General features: G+C 51.1%; 2 protein-coding genes across 8 annotated transcripts in view; one reads left to right on the forward strand and one right to left on the reverse strand.

Moving 5' to 3' along the window:
* The window catches only part of ASTN2 (astrotactin 2), a 348,717-nt gene extending 344,462 nt beyond the window's left edge, over positions 1-4,255 (forward strand). For all 5 annotated transcript variants that reach the window (XM_013182791.3, XM_066980981.1, XM_066980983.1 and 2 more), the window contains one exon: positions 3,313-4,255. In XM_013182791.3, coding sequence (XP_013038245.2) covers positions 3,313-3,550 — 238 coding nt within the window. In that variant the 3' untranslated portion in view covers positions 3,551-4,255. The remainder of the gene's footprint in view (positions 1-3,312) is intronic.
* Positions 4,256-11,465: 7,210 nt separating this feature from the next.
* The window catches only part of PAPPA (pappalysin 1), a 362,370-nt gene continuing 351,047 nt past the window's right edge, over positions 11,466-22,788 (reverse strand). For all 3 annotated transcript variants that reach the window (XM_013182853.3, XM_013182852.3, XM_066981035.1), the window contains one exon: positions 11,466-17,820. In XM_013182853.3, the coding sequence (XP_013038307.1) occupies positions 17,713-17,820 (108 nt within the window). In that variant the 3' untranslated portion in view covers positions 11,466-17,712. The remainder of the gene's footprint in view (positions 17,821-22,788) is intronic.

Genomic DNA, 22,788 nt, shown 5'->3' on the forward strand with positions numbered 1-22,788 from the left:
CCGCGTGGAGCCGTCACCGTTCTTAATCCCCCTCTCCATCATTTATGACTTGGGCTGTGACCTCCTAAATCCGTCACTTAAGCGGAGAGCAGAATCAGTCCCCGGCTGGCGCCGACTTAAAACAACTGCCCCTGCAGCGGGGCAGGAAGGAAGGCACCCCCGGGGGGGCACCCCGAATTGGGGCCGCTTTGTGGGGTGACACAAGGGGGCTGCTCCGTCCCTTTGAGGGCCGAGCACTCAGGGGCTGGCCATGGGAATGACCCCCCCCCACCCCACTCCCCTGCTGTCCTCTCCTGATTCCTGCCCTTTAATAAGGCAATAAATTATAGTTTCTGGCAGGGATGAGGTTGGTCAGCATTTAGGAAGATTTCATTTCCAGTATTTGAAAAGGTGGTCGTTCTGACCCGACAGCCCTCCGCAGGGAGCACTTGGGTAATACCCAGGGCTTGATTTATGGTGTTAAATTGGCAGCCCAAGAGCTGCTCCTGTAATTTATTACCCAGCCTTCACCAGAAAGCTTCTCTCTCTTTCTCACCCCTCCCCTCACCCGCTCTGTCTCTCTTTCTCCTTATTTTTTTTAAGAGGGAACAGCTGACAGCCAAAAGCTAAATCTAACATTTACACATGACTTCATTACCCCACTAAAATAAATGACTCAGTCTCAAGGCAGTGAAACCCATCAAATCTGGGGCTTTGGGACCGGAAACCTAAAGCGAGGGGCCTGATCCCCACCACCCCGCCATCACCCCGTGGGCTTCTCCTGGACCACGGTGCTGTGTGTGCTCAGCGTCCTTCCAGGGGCAGCCCATCGTATGCGGCATCCCACCGGTCCCTTCCCGGGGCTGTAGATACAGCAGGTGTGTGGAGACCACCTCCAGAAGGAGCCTCCAGCAACGAGATATCAACAGGTCTGGTTGGTTTGGTCCCAGGGCTTCTTGCTGCTCCTCATGTTTGCCAGGACGAGAGAGCAGCATGTGTATCAGGAGAAGGCAACGCGGTCAGTCTTAGCAAAATCCATGGTGTGGTGGAGCAAGCAGTGAAAATGGGAAGGGAAGACCAAGGGAGATGATCGGGTTATGCAGGAGGGAAGTGAGAGATGGGGTAAGAGAACTGTGGAGGGGAGGAAACAGGCAAAGTTGTGGGAAGGGAGGAGAGGAAGAGAAGAGCTTGGCCAGCAGATGTGTGTGTGCTGGGGTGCCCACGCCACACCCAGATTTGGGGCCAAGGCATGGTTACCACCACCGGTATATGGCTGCTCGTGGCCACTTGTTGCTGCTAGTGGTGAGCTGGACCAGGAACCAGTTACGGGAAAACCCCATGAAGTTGTTCAATTGGCCTTCAGACGGGCAACTTCCCCATGTCAGTGTGGGGTCATCCCCCCGGACACCTGCACAGCGTAGACAAACGGGCAAAACAAGCAGGGGAAGGGGGCAGTGCCCCTTTGGGCAGTAGAGATGACCCAGAAATAGGGTGACTGTAGAGCTGTGGCCCTAGAGAGCTGATAGTTACCCTTAGAGCAGGAGGGAGGCCTGGCTAGATGCTCTCCTCCCAAGCACTGCCAGCTCACATAAATGTCCATCCTATGGGATGCCCATGGGCTCTGTGTTTGGCCAACCTCCCCTGAAAGAAAGGGAGAATCAGAGCCGACGTTAAATGATTTGTCAGCGTTAGGATGGGTAAGCACTGGCGTAATTGCCTGGGGAAGCAAACTCTTCTCCACCTTCGGCTTACAAACAGGTTAGACGTCAGGGCAGCGAGGAAATGGCATGGGTGATCCCATTTGATCCCTTCCACCCCCGTGGCTGTGATTTGCTGAGGTTTGTTGGCCTCACCGTGGTGCCACTCACAGCAGACTGGTTCACTGCTGAGCTGAGCTGTAATTGGTGTCTGTGCTGAAAGCACCCAACGCCGTCATGGAATTTGGTGAATTCCCAGTGGTGGGCATCCAGCAGCGAAGGGCCCGTTGTGGGCAGTGTGCGAGGTCCTGACGTGCAGCAGGAGCACCGGGTGATGCAGGGTGCATCCAGGAGCAACCAGGTGATGAAGTTCAGGTGGCCATTGCAGAGTACCATGAGTAGAGGTGTGCTATGTGGGCATAGCTCCGCATACACATCATTACGCATGTGTGTATGTAGGTAATGAGGCTCAAATTGCCTCATCTGGCTCATCTTTATACACGAAACCAACACACGTCCCAGCTTCAAAATTAGCACTGCCCAAGAAGGACCAACACCCCCCCACTCTTTGCTCCCCCTGCAGAGACGTCCACAAGCCCATTGCCATCAGGGAGGAGCGGGGTCATTCTCCACGTGCAGTGCTGAAGGAGCAGCGGTTTCCTACAGCCTTTTGGCCAGCCTCCCTGCCCCAGTGGGAGAGATCCGCAGCCGGTGGGTGACACCGATGTGCCCTCTTGCCCTGTCTGCCTTCGCTGCGCCCACGGCACGCGGGTGATGGGTGGCCACCCCTTGCCCGCATCCCACAGACGATGCTCCCGGTGCCGCCTCCTCGCCGGGAGCTCACAGCCCAGGCTGCAACAGCACACAGCTTTCATAATCAAATAATCCCCGTGTTTATGCCTCGCTGACTGACAGCGCTGCCCCCGACATATCATTATCGGGAATTTACATTCCTTCAGGAACTGCGAAATCCCCTAACCCCAAATCCAGAGCTTTCCTGTGGCACCAGAGGGAGAGGAAATAATCTGTGATCTTGAGACTTTCAGACCACTGAAGTAAACCCTCTTCCCCTCCCTTTGTTTGATTTAGCACTTTGCAGACTCCCACGAGGGGATTCTTGGTTTCTTATGGGTTTATTTTGTTTTGTCTTAATGTGTTGTGCTTTTTCTCCTCGCTCTTCTAGTGTCAGTCCTTCTGGGCCATTTGCCTCCTGGAGACTTGGGAAAAGGGAGCAGGGAGGGCTGTGCTCACGGGCTGGCAGCAGCGAGGTGCCGTGGGTCTCCCCGGTGTGCCGGCTTGCACGGGGGCTGGCACGTGTGCCGGGGCCTTCCAGGAGCACGCGGTGGCAGCAGTGACAACCTGGCAGTGGCAGGCGGTGTCCCCAGGGCGCAGGAGCTGCTCGGCTGGCTCAGCCCTGAGGTCCCCCCCAGCCCCATGCCCTGTGTAGTAGTGGCTGTCCTGGGAACTTTTGGGGAAAAGAGAGCTGCCCTCCACCTAGAACAGGCAAGATGATGCTCAGGCAATGGGGCTCATCCGTTCGTGTCACGAGGCAGAGCCAAGGGTGGAAGCCAGGGGAGCTGGCTCCCCTCTGCGTTGCACGCCCTGCTAGCTCTCAGCCCCTGCTTGTCCCTTGCAGGAAGGCGCACCTGATCCTGAGGAGGCTGGAGAAGGTGAGCGGTCACTGCTCAACCCTGCTGCGCAGCGCCTACATCCAGAGCCGCACCGAGACCATGCCCTACCTGTTCTGCCGCAGCGAGGAGGTGCGGCCGCCCGGCGTGGTGTGGTACAGCATCCTGAAGGACACCAAAGTGACGTGCGAGGAGAAGATGGTCTCCATGCTGCGCAACACCTACGGGGAGTCCAAGGGGCGGTGAAGGAAGGTGTGGGCCTGAGCTGTGGGAGGCAAAGGGGTGCCGAGGAGTTGAGGACTTGTGATGGCTTGAGCGGCTGCTGGGGTTCGGGGATGGGTGGTGGTCGGAGGGGTGGAAGGGGACAGCGAGGCCAAACAGGACTTTCTCACACCAACTGCAGAGAAACACGAAATCAGCAAGTTGGACTTTAATTTCCTTTCCTTTTTTTTTTTTTTTTTAATTTTCAAGAGGAAAAAAAAAAAAGAAAAAAAAGAAGCACCTGATTTGTCTCAGCATAAAAGTCTCTCCTTTTTAATCTTTTCTTACTGAATTTCCTGGACTACATGCTCCAAAACCCTGGGAGGAGGAGATGTACCGGCTAGAGTTAGAGCGAGAGGCTGCAGAGGGGAGCTGCTGGGTGGGGGGAGAGCCCTGCCTGCCCTGCCTGCCCTGCGTGTCCCGCGTGTCCCGCCTGTCCTGCCGGGCAGGAGCCATGGCACGAGGGACCTCCGAGGGACCTCCGTGTCACAGCAGCCAGGGCCACCGGGAGCACCCTGGCTGCAGGATGCTGCGAACGCCGTGCCTGGAGGCGGGTGCCAGGCAGGTGCGAGGACGCTGCAGGCACGCCGGGTGTTTTTTACCACCCCGAGGTGGCAGAAGGGCTCCGTGCCTTTGTTCGCAAGGCTCCTGGCAGCTTGTTCTGTGCATTAAAGGTTCATATTAAGTCCATCTTCACTGCCTCCTTGGTGTTTCTTCCCGATGTTGTCTCGCTGCCGCCTGGGCGTTCGGTGGGGTGTCACCTGGGAGGAGGGGACGTCCCCGGTGGATGTCCCCGAGTCGTGGCTGGAGACCAGCGCTGACCCCGAGAGCAGACACGGGGAGAGGAGGGGAAAGCGCAGCCTCTTAGCGTAGGGTCCTCGCCCTGCCCAACACCCATCCCAGCCACCGGCCCCGCTGGGAGCTGCAGACGTGTGGGAAAGCCCAAGAAGGAAGCCAGGGGCTAAAAAGACATGGAGAATCTGGTTTCTTTTACTGTCAGATGTGGGTTAGGCTGGCCCGGGATCTGTGTGGGTAATGGATTTCTCAGTCTGGTAGCCAAACCAAAAAGTGCGGGAGGGTGAGAGGAAAAAAAACAAAAATCAGAGCTGCCCGGAGCTATTGCTTTTTCTTTTTAAAGCAAAACAACAAACCTGGAGGGGGGCTGGAGGAGGAAAGGGGAACATTGAGGGCTGAATGAATCAGTTTAGTCAATGCAAAGCAAATAGTTTTGTTTATTTTTTTTCAGGTTATTTAACCCTTTAAAGAAAAAAACAAACAAGCAAGAGGTGACTTTCAAAATGAAAATGTTTTGAAACCAAGCAAAGGTGCAGGATTTGATGTGGAGGAAATTCAGCCAGAGGCTTTTTTCTTCTTGAGCTGAACATATCTGCGTGATTTGGACACACAAATAATTCTGATGGTGTCTCCTCAGTTGCTCTTGTTTTTTTGTTTGTTTGGTTTTCCCCCCTCTTTTTCCTTTGGTTCTGTCTCTTCCCTTGGCTTGAACCATGTTAATGTTGCAGGTTGGGAAGACCTCCAGTACCTGCTCACAGTCCTGCTGGAGCTCACAGGAAATGTTGCCTTGACACAGCAGCCTTTGGAGCAAGAGCCAACGCATTTCAGGTTGCCTGCGAGCTCTTTTTTTTAAAGCTAAATCCCTTTTCCTGATGGAGAGGGAGAGGCCAGTGCCACTTGGGGGGCTCTGGGCTGTGAGCACTGTGTCACTGAGGGTCTCACACCCCAGCAGGAGGACCATGGAGGCACTGCAGGTGTTAACCCCTCTCCCAGCGGCGCTTCCCCAGCCCTGCTCTGCTCCTTTCCCACCCCTTTAACCTTCACAGGCAGCTGGTACCCACAGCCTTCGGGAATGTGTATGTATGTTTGTGGGGATGGAGCGGGTGGCCTCAGCTTGCTGCAGACCAAGGCATGTTTTGCCTTCTCTTGTCCAGCTCAGCACCATCCTGCCCTGAAATACCTCTGTGAGCTGAGGTGCTCAGCATTGGCCTTTTCCAGTGCCAGCTCACAAACGGTGCACCATGGAGGTGTTGTGGCAATATTTGTTCAGCTTTGCTGTTGTGTCAAACAAAACACAGCAAAAAAAGTTTGCTCGGTGATGCTGCAAGCTCCACGCAGCATCAGTGCTGTGGGGAGGGCTGTGGGTTCCCTGGGGGTGAGAGCCAGTGTTTCCCTACCTGATGGACAAATTGGTGATTTTTCTGTAAGGCCAGTGACAGGAGAAGGTGTATCCTAAATGTGACAGGGCTGATGTGGCTCAAGGGGTGCCCGACCATCATGAGCTGGGAGCTGTGGAAATTGTGAATGGGGAACAACAGCCAAAACCAGGGTGGCTGGATGCCCTTCAGCAGGTTTTCCTCCACCCTGGCACAATCAGCTCCCCACAGTGACATTTCTGCTCCTGAGCTGCACACCCCAGCAAACAGCACAGCAGAGCTGGGCCAGGGAGGAGAAGGACCAAGCCCAACACCCGTGGCCCTTTTGCTGCAGCAGGTCTCACAGACAGCAATGGGAAGGAGCCATTCAAGTCGGGCAGTTTCTGCTGGGAGCCAAACACGAGCAGCACAAGGAAGGGCTGGCTTCGCGCTGCGGCTGCGTGCGCTGCAGAGAGCGGGGGCTTCTTTCCTGCTGCTTACCTTGGAAGGCTGGGAAGCGCTTCCCTTTGCCCCCCCCCTGCTGAGGCTGGCTGCTGTGCACGGCTGTGTGGATGTGCAGACGGCAGGTGGCCGAGCCTGGGCTGCCGGGCAGGCAGGCTGTGCCGTGTGGCAGCTATTAACCTGTCGAGCACGCACCTAGCACACGCATCAAAGCCAGCAGAAGAGCCGCTGGCCAATGATGCTACCCGGTGCAGCGTACCCAAGCCAAACCAAACCGAGGAATTCGTCGAGGTTAGACATCCTCCGGCTCGCAGCTGAAAGGAAGGTTCTGTATTTTCTCCCTGGAAACTTTGGGGAATGTAACCCTCAGGCTTTCAAGATAAACAGTTGTAGTCACAGCCTAGCAATGCTGGCAGATGGGCCCGTGGGCCGCAGCGTGCGTGCCCGCACGAGCGTGTGCACACACACACACACACACACAGCCATTCCCCGGCTGCCTTGTGCCTTAGAGCAAAGGGAGCCTTGCTCCAAAGCGCCTCGCTCTGAGCACCCCCTGCCCCAGGAGCTGCTTCCTCTCGGGCCCCCGTGCCCTGACTTTGCTACACTTCGCCGTGCTGCTGTCTGGGTGGCTGCCCCGGCTGGGAGAGCACCGAGGTGTGGAGGCAACATTAAAAATGAGCAGGGAGAGGGTCGAAAAGACCCAGTTGTCCAGGTTGAAGAGCTAAACTACCCATTTTTTTTTTTTTTTTGCAAGCCTGAATTTTTTAACCTGTTGGCATGAAGCAGGGCAATGTCTCCTGGCTTCAGTCACCAGCTTTAGGATGAGGGCAGGTCATGAAAACCTCCAAACCGCCTCCGTGTATATCTGCAGTGGGTGCCTGCAGGTAGCTGCATCGGCAGCAGGGCTGCGCTGCCCTGGCCACATTGCCCCTGAGCCCCTTTGCCCTCGAGCACCCCATAAACGCCATCGGAGCAGCATGGGGGGGGGGGGGGGGGGGGGGGGGGAGGCAGGGGAGGGTTCCCCCGCAGAAGCAGAGAAAGCAGCACCATGGTTCTGGCCACACTCTTCTAACATCGCTCTGCACCAGCCCACAGCCATCCCAGTGGGCAGCGCCTTACGGGCACCCCAGACCCGCCACTGGTTTGGCCACTCGTTGCTGGTGCCAACGGCGGCCCCCCTGGGGCTGCCTCCTCCTGCAGCACAGCTCGGCCGGGAACAATCCCCATTGTTCCCCATGGCCATTGTCGTTCCCCAGCCGCCATCCCCAGCCGGGCTGCAGCTGGCACGGTGCACAGAGGGGCTGATTGTTTGGGTTGCTGTGCCGCTGATGACACACCGCTTTGGGACAGCTTCTTCCCACGGCAAAAGGCCTCCGGAGTCAAGTGCTGCATTTGCTCCTTTATTTATTTGTTTGGTTTCTGTTTTTCCTCTTCTTTTTTAATTGCTTCATTGGCTGAGGCAGACACTCCCGAGGCTGGGGAAGAGGCCAAGGGCACGCCGGAGGCTGCCCAGGTCCCTTCCAGGGGGTGCCAGGGACGGACAAAGCCTTGTGGTGCCACTCATGCTTGCAAATGGCCGTACCCGGTGATGTGACGGGTGCCTCAGGGGCCTGCAGGCTCACATCTTGTCAGGGGGAGATGCAAACTGCACTTTGTACCTGCTGGGCCGGAGGCAGGATTCGCTCTCCAAAGGCTCAGCATCAGCGATGTGAACCAGTCTGTGTGCTGAATGATGCAAAGAGGAAGGTTTCTGTTTCGTTTTTTGTTCTATTTTCAATCACACTTGGCCTTAGTTCATCCCTGTGATAAAGGGGAGCAGCCACCAGCTTAGAAGTGCGGCTCTTATGCCTCTTAAAAAATATCTGAGAGGAGCAATTCACACACAGGTAAGCTGCAGGTAATGTCTTAGGTGTGGGGTCGGGTGGCCAGAGGCAAACACGCTGATGTTGGAACCAGTCCTTCAGTCAGCTTAAGTAAAATGATCAAAAAGTTGTGAATAAATTTTTAATCTAAAAAAAATACTGATATTGTGAATGCTCTTTTTGAGCACTGATAATCCTATCCAGTACTGTTAGTCACCTGAAAGAGCCTCAAGACCTTTAAGACTACTTTGACACAGTACTACTGCCTCTCACGTACTCAGAACCCACAAGCCCCTAGCCTTTGGCTGCGTTTTGTCAGTGAACTTAGACCAGTTGGTGACTTGAATGACACAGGACTCAGCCTGGCTCACTTCACCTCCCTGGTTTGGGTTTTAGGAACCAGAAGCCTGAGGCTTTGTGATGAACAGCCCAGGAAAAGGTGGTTCTGGAGCATGCAGCAGCTGCTCCGTGTGTGTTCGTGTGCACATGCATGAGCAAGCGAGCAGATGGGTGCATGTCTGGACATCCAGTTGGTCTTCAGGTGCCCTCGTTACATAGAAAGATGTTTCTCTTGCTCTTGTGAGCAGTTTTCTTTACATGCCGGTCTCTGTTTAGAGGGTTTTTTTGTAAACTTCTACATCCTTTTGTCGAAATTGCTCAAAGTTGCTAACAGCTGCATTTTCCCATTACCACAATTACCAATGCCATACTTGTTTGAGAAGCTGTGGCTTTCAGCTGGGAGAGGACTTTGACGTATGAATCCAGAGCAATTTCCCTGGCTTTCATATATAATTAATGCAGTCAGCTCCTTTTGATTTAATGCAGCCAACAGGAACCGCATCTGGTGTCACAAGTGCCTAGCAGCCACTCCAGCGCGTGGGGCCCTCGGAGGGCAGTGTCGGAGCGGCTGGGCAGCACAGCCTGGGGGGTTTGGGGGTGTTTTGAGCCTCCCTGGGCTGGTCACCACACAGCAGGTTGGCTGGCATTATTGCTGCAGGGGCTAAAGTAACGAAACTGCCTTCCTTGCTTGGTCTCAAGCAGCTTTAACATCTGCTGGTGGCCTGCTTGCAGGACAGTGGCTTCAGCCCTCGCTCGATGGAGGTATTGATTTTTTTTCGCCCCTCCCTCACTATTTAGTGATTGATTTCCAGATAGACACATAAACTGGACACAGAAACTGTTGTTTTGATGGTGCCTTGCGATTGATTGTGCTCGTGTGGTTGTGCACATGCAAGGAGCAGAGCTGGGCATCGCTCAGCAGCTGCAGCCGGGCCCAGCAGGAGCCGGCGGCTGCTCGCTCTGCCCGTAGGTTGCTCCTGTCTTGAGGTCCTCATTAGTGCTTAACAGATAGTTCAACACACAGGCAATTGATTTATATATTGCTATAGACACAAACCATTTAATACACTGTTTATAGGTCTTTTTATCTACGGTATGTTCTATTGACAGGGCTGTCTGATGTGCTTATAGCCTATCAATAATGCATTGACCGCTGACAGGGATGGTATAGAAAGCACAAGGTGCTCTTGTTCTCTCTGCTTCTCACCCTGCTCAATACATAGAGTGGATTTTGACAGTTAAAAATGCAAAACATTTTTTTACTGACTCTCTTATGCCAGTGTTAAAAAAAAAAAGAAAGAAAGAAAATTATTCCTGTCCTTCAGTCTATTTTCCCCAAATGTCCTATAGACTGCGTGGTGTGGAATCCATTTATCGTTCCATCCACAGACTCTTTATGCGTGGCAGTATTACTGCCACACTTTTTTGAAGGTGGTGGCCAAGGTGGCGCTTGCCAGTAGCAGAACACCAAGATGTCAAACAGCACAATCGACCATTGCAGCCCAATGACAACAAAAGCAGATGCAAAAGGACGTGTAACAGCAACTGCAGCTGGCATTTAAGGCTCCTGCCCACATGCACCCGGCTCCTTGTCGTCTGCCCGTGCTCTCCGCCTCCCTGTCTTATCAGGGCGTCCCTGAGGAGTTAAATCATTAATGAGTCTGAGAGTTAACTGGGTTAAGGATGGCTCTCTTTAGGATCAGGGGGTCAATAGCTGTCAGGGCTAAATGGCACCTATCCTGACTGTGCGTGCATCCCCAAAGTTTGGAGCTGTTGATGCTGAATCAATTCACATTATAAATGCTGAATCAATACACGTTTCTCAGCTACAGCAGCATGAGCCCTTCCCCACACAGCCTGCTGCTGCAGCTACAGGCTGGGGCTGCAGCACGGCCCCAGCCATGGCGCAGGGGGTGGCAGCAAGCTCAGGCTCATGGCAATGAGAAACTGTGCCCCTGGTGCCCCATAGCCTGGTGTGCCCACACTGGGCACGAGGTTTTTATCACCACCAGCGTGGCATTAGTGCTCTGTTCAGGCCTGGTCTTCGGGGGGGGGGGGGGGGGGGGGGGGGGGCGGGGGATGGCGGGGGGGTGGTTTGCAACCCCAGCTCTCTCTTGACGACTGGAGGCTGCCTTATCTTTAACCCTAAGTTCTCTTGTGTGCCCAAAGGCTCCCTGTACGGGGCACGTTCAGCCCCTTGGCTGCATGTAGTTACTGCTCAGCCTTCCTCCCTGCTTAGGTCATACCCCGGAGTCAAGGCAAATTCCTGTTGGGACTCATCTTCTGGATGACTGTTCTGTAGCTGCTGGAGATGGTGAGCAGAGACTAGGGGCAAGTTTGGTTTTTTTTTGTCTCTTTAAAATGAGAAGCATCCAATCTTCACATCTTCAAGCTTCTCTCACTCCAGAGATTAAACTGGGCACCAGGCTGCCCCACGTGAAGCAGGAGCTAAAATACCTTGGCCAGCACCAGGGGGTCTTACAGTCCTTTGGAGGGGTGATGGCGTGGCGCAGCGCTGGAGGACCCTGTCCTTCAGGGGACAGTGGCGTGGAGCTCTGCAGCTGATGGGTGATGGCAGCACCAAGCTGCAGCCTGGCAGAGCCCCAGGTGTCAAACCGGCCAACTGCCCCTTGCACAAAATATGGCTCAGCATGTATTTACACGTAAGCGCTCTTTTCCAAGTGATGAGAGCACAGCTTAGGTATGCTCATGGGCTTGAATGTTTTCCTAAAGGCTCCCCAGTTGAGAAGAAGTAGAATTCCTCAGGACAGATCCCACTGCCTCAGATTTTGATGGCAAAATCAGACCCTCCAGTGGTGAAACAAACCCTTGGGCCAATACAACAGCCCATGCTGGCTCCCTCCACCCACTGCTGCCACCTCCTCTGGCTGCTGCACCTCCTGCAGCCCTGTCAAAACACCACAAATTTCAAAGACTCTGCCCCGAAACGAGGCGTGGGGCTCAAAAGGAGCACATGGACAGGGCGCCTCGTGCAGCCAGATGCGGGGCCGCGCTCACCCCCCGCTACCCGGTGATGCTCGGGGCCGGCTCGACCGAAAGCAAACGAGACGTGGCAAAAGCAAGCGGTCCAGTTCAGAACTCTTTAATACAAGCTTATATTGTTTGTGTTTCTGATTCTCTGTTCTCCCAACATTTGGGGACATTAACCCTCATATGTGTGTGAGCATGTGTATGAAGATATATACAAAATCACACAGTTAAATATTTAAGCATACAAGGTATTATATATTTATATAATATAGAACTTTAGGGTATAGGAATCAACAATGGCAAAATATTTCTGATGAATCTGACATAACTTTTTTTTGAGTGAAACATGACCTGTTTTTGAAAGACCAGAGGAAGTTGTTGTTTATTAAAAGAAAGAAAAAGACCTGTATAAAGAAATTCTGTGAAAATGATTTAAAAAAACCTCATGAACCAAAAAAGGACAACTGTTAAAAACTGTATTGAAAAAAAATAAATTAGATGAACAATTGTGTAAATATAAATTAAAAAAGATGACAATCTTAATAAATAAGCTTTACTATTTACATCTTTATATATTGCTTGGAGACTTAAATTAGATCCGTTAAAAAAAAAAAAAACGAACGCAAAATAAAACCCAAAATCGGAGCAGCAAACGTACAGGCGTGAGGTACAGAATTAAGGGTTGAACTGTATTTTGCTTGTTTCTTTTTTTTTTTTTTCTTTTCTCTTTTATACAGTAGACCAGTAGAATTCTTGTGAAAATAGATCCTCAGCACTTCATTGGAGTATTGGTTGACGTGGCTTCCAAAAGGTGCCAAGAAAGATTCCATAATAATAATAATAATAACCATAATAATCATAATAATTATAACAATAATAAAAAGATACAATATGATACATAAATATGGAAGAGCAGTTGGTAATATGAATACATTTTTCTCTAGACGAGATCACAGTTTTATTTGTAAATATTACATTGATATATATATATAATATTACACATATAATATTATATATATATCATATATATATTTATATATATATTTATATATATAGTACGGCTCAATCCTGCTCCCAGTGAAGTCAACAACAACAACAACAACAACAACAACAAACCCCCCCTGTTGACTTGATGGAAGCAAAATTCAGCCTATCATCTGCAGACAGGTACGTAATTACAGAGGCCGTACAATGCAAACTCCGCAATGGTTCCAATTCCCTCTTTAATTGCTGGTGAAATGTTTCGTTAAAGCCCTGGTTCTTTGCACTCAGAAGATGGAAACTGGTGGCTGAATTGTGGCCTCACCAAACGAATGAAAAACCAAAAGACCAAACCAGAATGGGAACCAAAGACAACTCCTGACTCGTTAGCTCTGCATCTCGACCTAACAGGACTAACAACACCAACAAGTAGCACCAAGACTCCTCATCTGTCACGTGAAGCCAACACAAGCTCTTGTTACTGGCCTCAGAGGAAGCGATTATTCTTCTCAATGAATCTTGGATGTGAAGATCAGGTGAAAAGGGGAAAAAAAACAGTTTGCCAAACTAAGACTGAAAGAGAACCTTAAGCCCCATTTTGCTCCTGCTAAAGCCACCAGGGGTTTTCAACACTGGTTGCCCGGGTGGCAGGAGCAGCCCAACACCAAACCTCGACTGCCCAAATCAACCGTAGCTCCAAGGAAGTACATCTTGGGCCACCTGGACCTGCTCCTGCCTTGGTCATGCTCCCACTGAACTCAGTGGTCAAGGGCCTCCAGTGGGAAGGGGCCTGTTCCCGGTGGGGAATGGCCTGTCCCGGACGATGAGGTGGTACGGAAGAAACAAGAAGGACATCAGCTCAATGACCAAAACGGGGCCCACAACCATGAAGGTATCAAGAGCGTTGTCTAAGCTGGGCACAGGGTCCCCTCCCAGTGACACGACCATGCCCACCAGCTCTCACTGGGGCATCCAGGGATCAGGCAGGGGAGGGCAGGACGAGGCTGAAAGGCCGGCAAGCTCCACGCCATCCAAAAACGTTAACAAACTTCCAGCTCTGAAACCCCCTCGGGCATCCCAGCCTTAGTTGACCGCCATGCCCTCCTGTCTTCTAGCTTGGCCTTGAATGGAAGAGATGGGCTGGAGCTGGGGAAGGGGACGTTGGCACCCCATTTCCACGACTGGGAATCCATCCTCTGTCTGCTGACATAGCAGCGTGCTCCTTCCCCTCCCGCTCCCTCCCGCAGCTCTTCGGGATTCAGACTGTGCAGTGCTTCTGAGTGCAGTAATTAGAGCACAGTGAAATACTGGTTAAATGCGTACATACAGTTGGATAATGTAAAAATAAGCACAAATACACTTAAAAAAATAATCTGAAAAAAAAAAACAAACCTCCCCCCCCCCCCCCCCCCAAACAACAATATACCAGGGGAAAAATACCTTAGCCTTAGTTCCTGGACTTATCACAAAGTACAAGGAAAACAAAACCAGACAATGTTATAAAACCTCACGGTACTTCTAGGGAAATCTACACTTAAGTATCTAGCTCTACTCAGCTGGCAGAATCAGTGTTTTCCTTTCAAACACACAAAAATAGGCTTTGCTCTTCTTGGATTCGGATTATGCGGGTTTTCTTTTTTTTTTTTTTTTGTTTTTTCCATTTTCTTCCTCTCTGTAAAGCCTCACAATTGGTATTTTTTTCCCACTTGAATCAGTTGCAGCAAGAAACTTTTGTTGGCTAATGGGTTTTCTTTTTCTCTCTCTCTTTTTTTTTGTCCTTTTTTTTTTTTTTTTTTTTCTTAAACACAGGTAAAACCTAGAACAAACCGACAGTTACAACCAAGTGAAACCGGAAGGGAGGTAGCTGGAACCCGACTCCAAGAGTCCTCTGGTGCCATCCTCCTTTCTCAGCCTGGGGGGGACAGCGGAAGATGCAAGAAAAGCAGGAGGACACCAGCTCAGCCCATCTGCGAGAGGGTGGGGAGGGAGCGGGGTAGCAGCTGATAGGAGTTTCCCACCCCATCCCGCACCGTTCACCGCTTTCTGCTCCAGCTTGCCCTCCTGCTGGCTACAGAGCCCACCAGTGGCCAAGGAGGCTGGCTGGTGGCCCCGTGGGTGCAGCCTTGGCTCACAGTCTGTGGCAGAGATGCTCTTGGCACTGATGTGACCTGGACTTCATAAGCAGCTAAATTGCATCAGCACGAGCACCCTCTCGTGTTGCCTCAAGCTTCTTGTTTGATTTCGCCCTATGCCACCACCTGGGGGGAGGTTGTGCAGCATCCCTCTCACCTCCCACTTGATGTCCATCAATCATAGAGGGTCTTCCCTAGGGACTCCACCAGGCAATCAAGGACCTTACAGGGGGTAGATGCTGCAAGGACCCACCTGGCCTTGCCCCAGGGAAGAGGCACAGGAGGTGGGCAGGCACCCGTGCCTCATGGTCCTCCTTCCTCACTCCCCCGGGAACATGGTGCAGCCCCTAAACACAGAGGCCAAAGCTTTGCCTCAGTGCAGTCTGTTCCTGGTGAAAAAAGGCGCTGGATTTAATAAGACTCAGAGCAGAACTTCTGTTCATGGAGGAGATGGCCAGTGCTGACATGGCAATTGGAAAAAAAAATCAAATAGCAGCATGTTGAAGGCCTCCCTGCGGGGAAGGGACTTGGCCACAAGCAGTCGCTCCCAGACTACAGGAGTGAAGCTGATGTGTGAGACCATGCTGGGAGAGGCCACCGTCTCCCCTGAGCTGAGGAGGACTCCAGCTCTGCGAGCAGAGGCTGGCCCTGGCTGCGCAGAGTTGCTCAAGAGGGTCCTGAGCTCGCAGGAGCCCACAGCAGCAAGAAGCACTAATGCTAACACCGACCTGTCTCCTGGGCAATGTGCTAGGTGGGAAAAGCAGATGGAAAATCTCCTCCATGCTGAGCTGCATAATGGAAAAAGGGACTTTGCTAACTGAGCTGCCATCAGGATGCATGCAGCACCTGAACCAGGGCTCCCTGCGAGGGTGAAATGCAGGTGGCATGGAGGGGCAGATCCTGCCAAGTGCCCCAGGCACCGAGGACCCGATGGGTTGGCAGCCTGAAAGGCTTTTGAGGTTTTGAGCTCTTCTGATGGGCTGGATGGCACCTGAAGCCAACTGCCTACAGAAAAGAGGAGGATGAACAGACGAGAAGGAAGCAACCTTCTCACCAACAAACTTCCATTATTAATCGGGGGGCAAGGGGCATGAGGGGAAGTTTGCCCAGGACCAGTTTTTGCTAATGCTCTCCACTCTGGCAGACGTTTGACCTAACTCCGTGGAAGGAGCCCTGATGCCACTGCACATCCCTTCCCTACAGCCCTGCCTGGTGGGCACAGTCATCCACACAGCACCCATCGCCAGGCCGCCTCCAGGCATCACCAGGAGCTTCCCAGTGGAGAGCTCCTCGACTTCTTTTGCCAATCGCCTCTCCAGGCCTCCAAATTTCAGTTTTTGAAATTCATCTCAGGTTTATATCGATAGAGACAACCCCAAGGGTGGGTGAGAATAGCCTGGCTCTTTGCACCTACAACTCAGTCATTTTTCCGTTTCCAGTTTTCCTACCTATTTTTACATCCATCTCCATGAGTTAACTGATTCCCCTTACATTTCTGTCTTGCCGTAGTGCCTAAATATTCAAACAAGCAAGAGTAGGAAAAAATCTTTCCATCCTGTCTTTAACCAGTAGATTGTACACGTCAGGAGAGTCCCAAGGAACAGACAGAATTAACACTTGGGAGGACGCCCTTTCGGAAACGTGCTCCTCCTAGCAGGAACCCGAAGCAGCAGGAGACAAGCTCAGGCCACGCTGGAGACATCTCTGGGATTTATGTGGGGAGGGTTGTAGCAGCAGCAACAGCACTAGATGCTCTGGGCATCTCAGTGACTCAACGTGGTGAACCCTACGATGAAACGCATCCCCAGGAGTCTGGCACAACGTGGGCCCCTTGGGGCTGAAACAGGAGGACAGAGCTATGAGAGAGGGAAGTATGAGGGCTGCTGCAGCTAATGCCCTTCCTGCTGGAAGATTACAAGCAGCTAAGCTCCTGGTCTATCAAAGGTATCTGACCCACAGGCCTGGAAGCTTAATACTGACAATTATGGCCAAAATTGTAATACTGTCTCCCTATAGCACGTGCCTCCTCCTCTTCCCCCCTCCTAGGAAACCAGGAGCATGTAGCAGTTGTTTGACAGACAGAACCCTAAGAGTGGGGTGGAGGAGGTTTAGAGAACCCCTTGAGTGGGTGGAGACCAAAAAGCAGATTCCTTTGGCTGGCTGGTGTCCTGTTTTCTTGCCCCAATGCTGAGGAAGAGACCAGAGGGTTTGAAAGGCAGGTTGTAAGTAAGCTTTAAGGCAGACTGTTTGGTTGCATGGGGTTGTTTTCACCCTGTCCTGACACAGTAAGGAAACTAGTTGTATGGGACATAGCAGCAGGAGTAGCAGCAGCAGACATGCTCAAATGACAAGTGCAGGGGTGAGTTACCCTCTCTGCTCCTCAGAAGCAATCATCCACATTCCTCAACGCCAGTCCTTAGGCTCCCCACTCCCTGGCTCCGCTGTGGGACCACCTGCCCACCTCCACACAGAAACGTCCCAGCAGCCCTATGGCTTCCAGACAGGCTACAAAGGGGCTTTTTGTTTGCTTTTTGAGGGCAGGGAGAGAAGGAGGAGCTGTACAGGAAGGCCACTGCAGTCTGCTGAGCTCCCTGGCTGGAAGTAGCGTTCCTGTGAGGAGCAGATGCAACCCACATCTCGAGCTGGCTGGGCGTCTGGCAAGTCACTTGCCAAAGGCACAGCCCTGTGGAGACCCCACCCCAACCTCAGAGCCCCGAGCATGAGATACCTTGGCATTCAGCATCAGAAAAGGCTCAGCCTGGAGTCCTCCAAGAGCACAGCCTCTTCCATGAACGGTCTGAGTTGTGAGTGCTGGAGAGGGGAAATTGTTTTTGCGTTGATCATAATCTCTCACTCTTTCTCTCTCTTTCTCTACTTATTTCTATAAATATGTGTACATAAATAGCTTGTTTCTCGCCTTAAATCTAGGTATGAACTGTTCAAATTAGGTGGGCATAACATGCTGTTTTGATACATGAAAGTCTTCTCAACTTGACTCTTGGTTGTTTGTTTCTTGTCATCACTATTTAAGATATCGTTAATACATAAACCCCTACTTTGAGTTCTCCTTGGACAAAAATTAAAGGCAGACTGGTTGAATTCTAAGGGTCCCTGGTGCAGAAATGCCATCCAGTTGAGCAGCTAAATGTTAAAAACGATACCAAAAGGGATGTGGTGTCTCTCCTAGCCTGCCTTGAGCAGTGTGGTCCTCCATTCCACGTCGCTTGGCATTACCCAAGACTGAAGCCACGGAGGTCTTTCTGGTTGTGCTCCTGGGCGTTGGGGTCCCGGCAAGCACACTCTCCTTGTAGGTCACAGGACATAGGGAAGGGAGTAACCTGGGGAAGGAAGCCAAGGACACATGAAAGAGGGAACACACAGCACCCTGGAAAACAAACGATACCTCTGGAGAGATCTTCAGAGATCAGCTGGAGCCTTCAGCTACACTTATTTTGCATAGTGATTTATTTTAGTGCTGAGGCCTCAGATGAGCTACCTGTCCGTGAGAGAGGGTGCAAAAAGCATAGAGAAGAGCCTGCTTGGCTTATGCAGTCACTGGTCAGCAGATCCTCCCCTAACAGCTCACATCAGGCACGTGAACAGAGCTGTCTGAGGAGACGTGTACTTCTCAGGCAGCCCTGGGGCTTTTGGGGTGGTTACCACAGTGCTTGGATCGCATTATGCTGCCAGCCTTTTCTAAAGAGCTATCCTTCCCCCAAAGCCTACAAACGTTAAATGACAGCAAAGTCACGAAAGCCTCATCATGCATGACCAATTCAAATTATCACCGAACTCTAGGTCCAACAGGTCCCAACTCCAGCCTCCCCTCTGCAATTCCCACCTCCAGCCTGGGGGGTAGGTGAACCCTACTCCTGGGCCATCATCTCCCCTCTGTGAGGTATCACTGGGCAGTATGGCGCTATGGCTTGGGTCCTGTTGCCAAGACGAAGTCCATTTGTTTGTTGTTATGGACAAATATAATTATGAATGTTCTTCGTTTCAGTTCCTCGGGGCATGAACTGAACCAACTGACCTAGCAGGTCAGTGAAACAGCAATCCAGCAAACAGACTTCCCTAAATACCTGTTGTGTTTAAGGTCAACAGATGCAGCTAACGGGCACTGAGGAACAGCAAAGGAATGCAAGTGAGAGACTGCTACGTGCAGATAAAATCTGACCACGATCTCTCTGCAGAAGCGTGGGAAGGAGCTGAAACAATAGCCTGCAGTGCCTGGCTAGCGGAAGTTGATTTTGGCATATTGCATCACGGCATTTACATAAAGAAAAGGGGGTGGCAATGGAACAGTGTCTTGCTTGCCCTGAAGTGAATTCCCAAGAAATTCTCCCATCTGCGCAGACTGAGCGAATGACCTCATTCCCTTCGTACACTCCTCCCAAGTCGGTGCCACAACCTGCTCAAATGTTCCCGGCGAGCGCAGCACACGCGCTCAGCCTGCTCCCCTCGGCCCTGCTGCCACACGTTTGCTCTTTCATAAACACTTTTCTCCAGGCCATGAAGCCCGGGTATGCCTGCTCCCTGCGTGTCATCAGCGGCACATCTAGGAATGCAGGCCAAGCGCTGTGCATGAGCACAGAGCTGTCATTTCCCCCCAGACCTCGGGTGCATGTCCCTGCATGTCCATCCACAGCATGCCTTTCTCCTGACACACACCCGAGCGGGATGGCGGGGCGTGGGTCTTTATTTCACAACTGGGGAGCCTAAGGCAGGGACATGCTGACAGAGACATTAAATAGCCAACACTCATCACCAAATCAGGGTTTAGGGAGGCTCCTCCCGTTGCTTTTGCCTTCATTCCCAGAAGACCTGACCCTCCAGGTAGAACAGGGTGATGACTCTCCATCAAGCCGTGGCCTTGGTGACTTAGGAGCTAAAGAAACAACCTGTGAATAATCGGAATCTACCTTCCTGTGGATGTGGAGGTTGCAAAGAGAAGAGAGAGCCCAAAAGGTTAAAAACAAATGAATTCAAGTAACAGGATACTAAAGAAGTTTTAGAAATTACAGAAAACAATAGGAGTTTAAGGGTCACTTGATCCAACAGACGCCAGCCAAAGTAGGACTGTCCCATATCACAGCGTTATGAATATTCTTAGATAGGAAAATGGAGAAGTCTGTAAACAATGGGGTTTGGGGAGGAGGCTGGGGAGGGATTGTTTAATGACTGAATTAAAATACTGGAGAGAAAAAAATGATACATGAAAGAAAATGGCTTTTTTTGTTGTTGTTCAGTGTAGAGGGAAACATTTTGGTTGAGATTATCTGCTACAGTTCAGGTTTGACCTTTCTCTCCAAGACATAAAAATAAAAAAGGCTATTCAGAGCGAAAGTTATGTCTTGAAATAAAAAATTACTTCACTCAGAAAATGCTCAAACAAAACATGTAAATATGTCTGGAGTTTTCCCTTACTTTTATTTTTTATCCTGAATCATTCAGTTCAGCCTGGATTTGGCAATGCTTTTGACTTAAAAAATCCTTCCTGTTGTACAACGAAGCTACTGGTTGGAGGCAAGACCTGGGATCCTGGTTCTTTCATTTGTCTTGATCAAGCTTTTTCCTCTCCCTGGCCTAGATTCACTGCATTTGTCTCTAACAGTCTAACAAAGGCAATTTAGCAGCTCCTGCATTCAAAGGAGAAAGACAGGCTCACAGAGAAGGTGGATACGTATTTTGCATTGAACACAGGACAACAACACACCAGACTCAGGCATTTCAGTAAAGTGGCTAAAATGAGCTATGATTATCTTACTGCTCCTTGTCTCTGCTGCTCTCCATGCACGAGCAGGACAATGCTATCTCTTGCTGGCACGGCGATCCCAGAAATGCTAACATTTTACTTGCAGGAACATTAGAGCCAAGAGCAAAAACCCTGCACAACTGTGCTTCCAAACTGCTGGCTCTCATTCCCCTGACTTACTCTGTGGGCTGTGCTGAAAATGTGACCTTAAAATCCCAAACTGCCATAACTCTGATGCTGCCTTGGAGCGCTCTACCTTCTTCATTCCCTCTCCTCCCTACCCAAACAAAAGGTACATGTAAGAGAATAGATTGCTACTACCTTGCAGCAAATTTTTGGGAAGAAGGAGCCACTAGAGAAGTGCCTTCCCATGTGGTGCCCTCTAAAACCCTCTGTCTTTCTGACTGCTCATGGACAGAAGCACAGAAGCTGTCTCTCTGGGGCAATACCACGGCCCCAAAAGCGGAGAGAGCTGCAGCAGCAGTTGCAGCAGTGGGTAGCCTGACTGTAAGAGGGTTTAGTCCTGATCAGATTAGCCTTATTCACTTTATGTCCTTTACAGAATTTTGTACGAAATTTAATTTTTACAGTACTATTGTCCAGATAGATGAATTGTTTTGTCTTATGGCAGCAAGCTCCAGAGATCAGTTTTCTATTAAGTGAAAAGGCAAAGATTTCTGTGGGCAATGAGCACATCCACAGTCACATTAGACAAGACAAAATTTGCCAAACACTTAGCAGTGACACAGGGTTTCCACTTTAAATATCATCTACAACAAATACACATTTGAGTTCCCCGAGGACCTGATTTCCAGAGGTATTTAGGGACTCAAACCCACACATAGCATCTTTTGGGATTGTCAGAAGTACCCAGTGCAGAGAAACCTTCAAACCCCTTTGAACAAGAACTGTCTTTTGTCTTGGGCTTATTCAGTGATAGCCCTGTGGAGTACAGAGCCATGAACAAAGCTGCTGGATGTGCTAGAAATAATAAATACTGAGCCTTTTTCTGAATGGTAGCCCATTTAGGTGTGGAGCCCACATATACATACTCCAAGACTAACTGCTGTTTTTCTTTTTAAATAGATCAGTGAAAGCCCAACTCATTAACAGAATGTATGACCTGCACTGAAATTTCCAGATATATTCATTGTAAAACAGTATTAAAGAATCATCTCCTCTTCCTTTCACCTGCCAAGTCCTGCATTTCCCCTACACCTCCCCTTGTAGAAAACCTGGCTAGCACATAGGAGGGCATGGAGGAAAAGCTGAAAATCAAGCCTAGGGCCTGGCTCGGTTATTTGATGAAGTACTGTAGGATATTGTCTCCACAGGCTACCTAAAATAATCTGAGAAAGACACAAGTGAAGAACAGAGCTCTGCATGCCCACACACTCCCCCTACACATGCACGCATCTCCTGGAGGTGATTCAGAAACAAAGCCGTGGCTTGGATCAACGGCACTCAGGGGAATGTGGGGCACACCTGAAGCACAGAGGACCACAAGCCTATTTTCAAGACAAAACAGGCAGAGCCTAAATCACGCCTGTCACCCTGGGAGCGTGCTTGGTACGGCACATCCTGCTCCGAACCTAAAGGAGCACCACGGGCTTATGGGCTGGGCAGGAGGCTGGCAGGGATGATCCAGACCGTCCCAGTTCTCTTATTTTTTGCCAGTGAATTGCTCCAGGAGCTCTGGCCACATCGCTGCAGGTGATGGGCCACCATGCCTGTGCCTAATTCACATTTCTGGGGTGTAACCCTACCTGACTCCCAACTCGTCACCCACGTGGAGCAGTGTATGAACCCATACCTCTGTCCTCCACCAGAGTATGGGAGCCCTAAGTGTCCTCCCCCATGCCAGGTGACAAGACGATGGCCAGAAGTCAAGTTACTTTTGGAAATGGCAGCATTTGCCCTTGATGCCATGCTCTGTGGGAACAAAGGCAACAATGGAACATACCAGTGCAGAACTGGGATCCAGGTCATGAAAGGAGTCAAGGGCCACAAATCCTCGCTAAGCAGCACCTATCTAAAGAGGCTGGTGATATCCTAAAACAGATCCCTGCTGAGAAAGGCCAGTCTGTAGGAAACCAGTGGGAACACTGACAGGAGAAATCGCAGACAGGTACAGGGAGGGATGGGAAACACTTCTGAAGGGGTTCGGAGCTCATCCCTCACACATGCTCGTATCGCTTTGACCTGGCTGTACCTCCCGTCCGGGGTGGGCAGAATCAGGCCTGGGCTGGAGGCAGGGGGCTACCACGGGAGGAGGGATGCGAAGTGTTGGGAAACAGCCTGTTGTTAGATTTCAGCTCTGAAGTGTTTGCAAAATCTCCCAGACAAGACGAACTGGAAATATGAAGACCCCGCAGCAGACAGAGCCTCTGCGGCGAATGCGGCGTGTCAAGATAAGCGTGGCAGGCTGTGCTGAGTGTCGCGGCCCCGCGCCTCCCGAGACCCTCGCAGCTCAAACGCCAGGGAGTATTTTGTTCCCTGACAAGGCCCTTGTGGGACAAAAATGCATCTTGTAAGGTTCTTCCCAGGGGTT

Source organism: Anser cygnoides, chromosome 20, assembly GCF_040182565.1.
Source record: "Anser cygnoides isolate HZ-2024a breed goose chromosome 20, Taihu_goose_T2T_genome, whole genome shotgun sequence".
In the NCBI taxonomy this organism is placed as follows: Eukaryota; Metazoa; Chordata; class Aves; order Anseriformes; family Anatidae; genus Anser; species Anser cygnoides.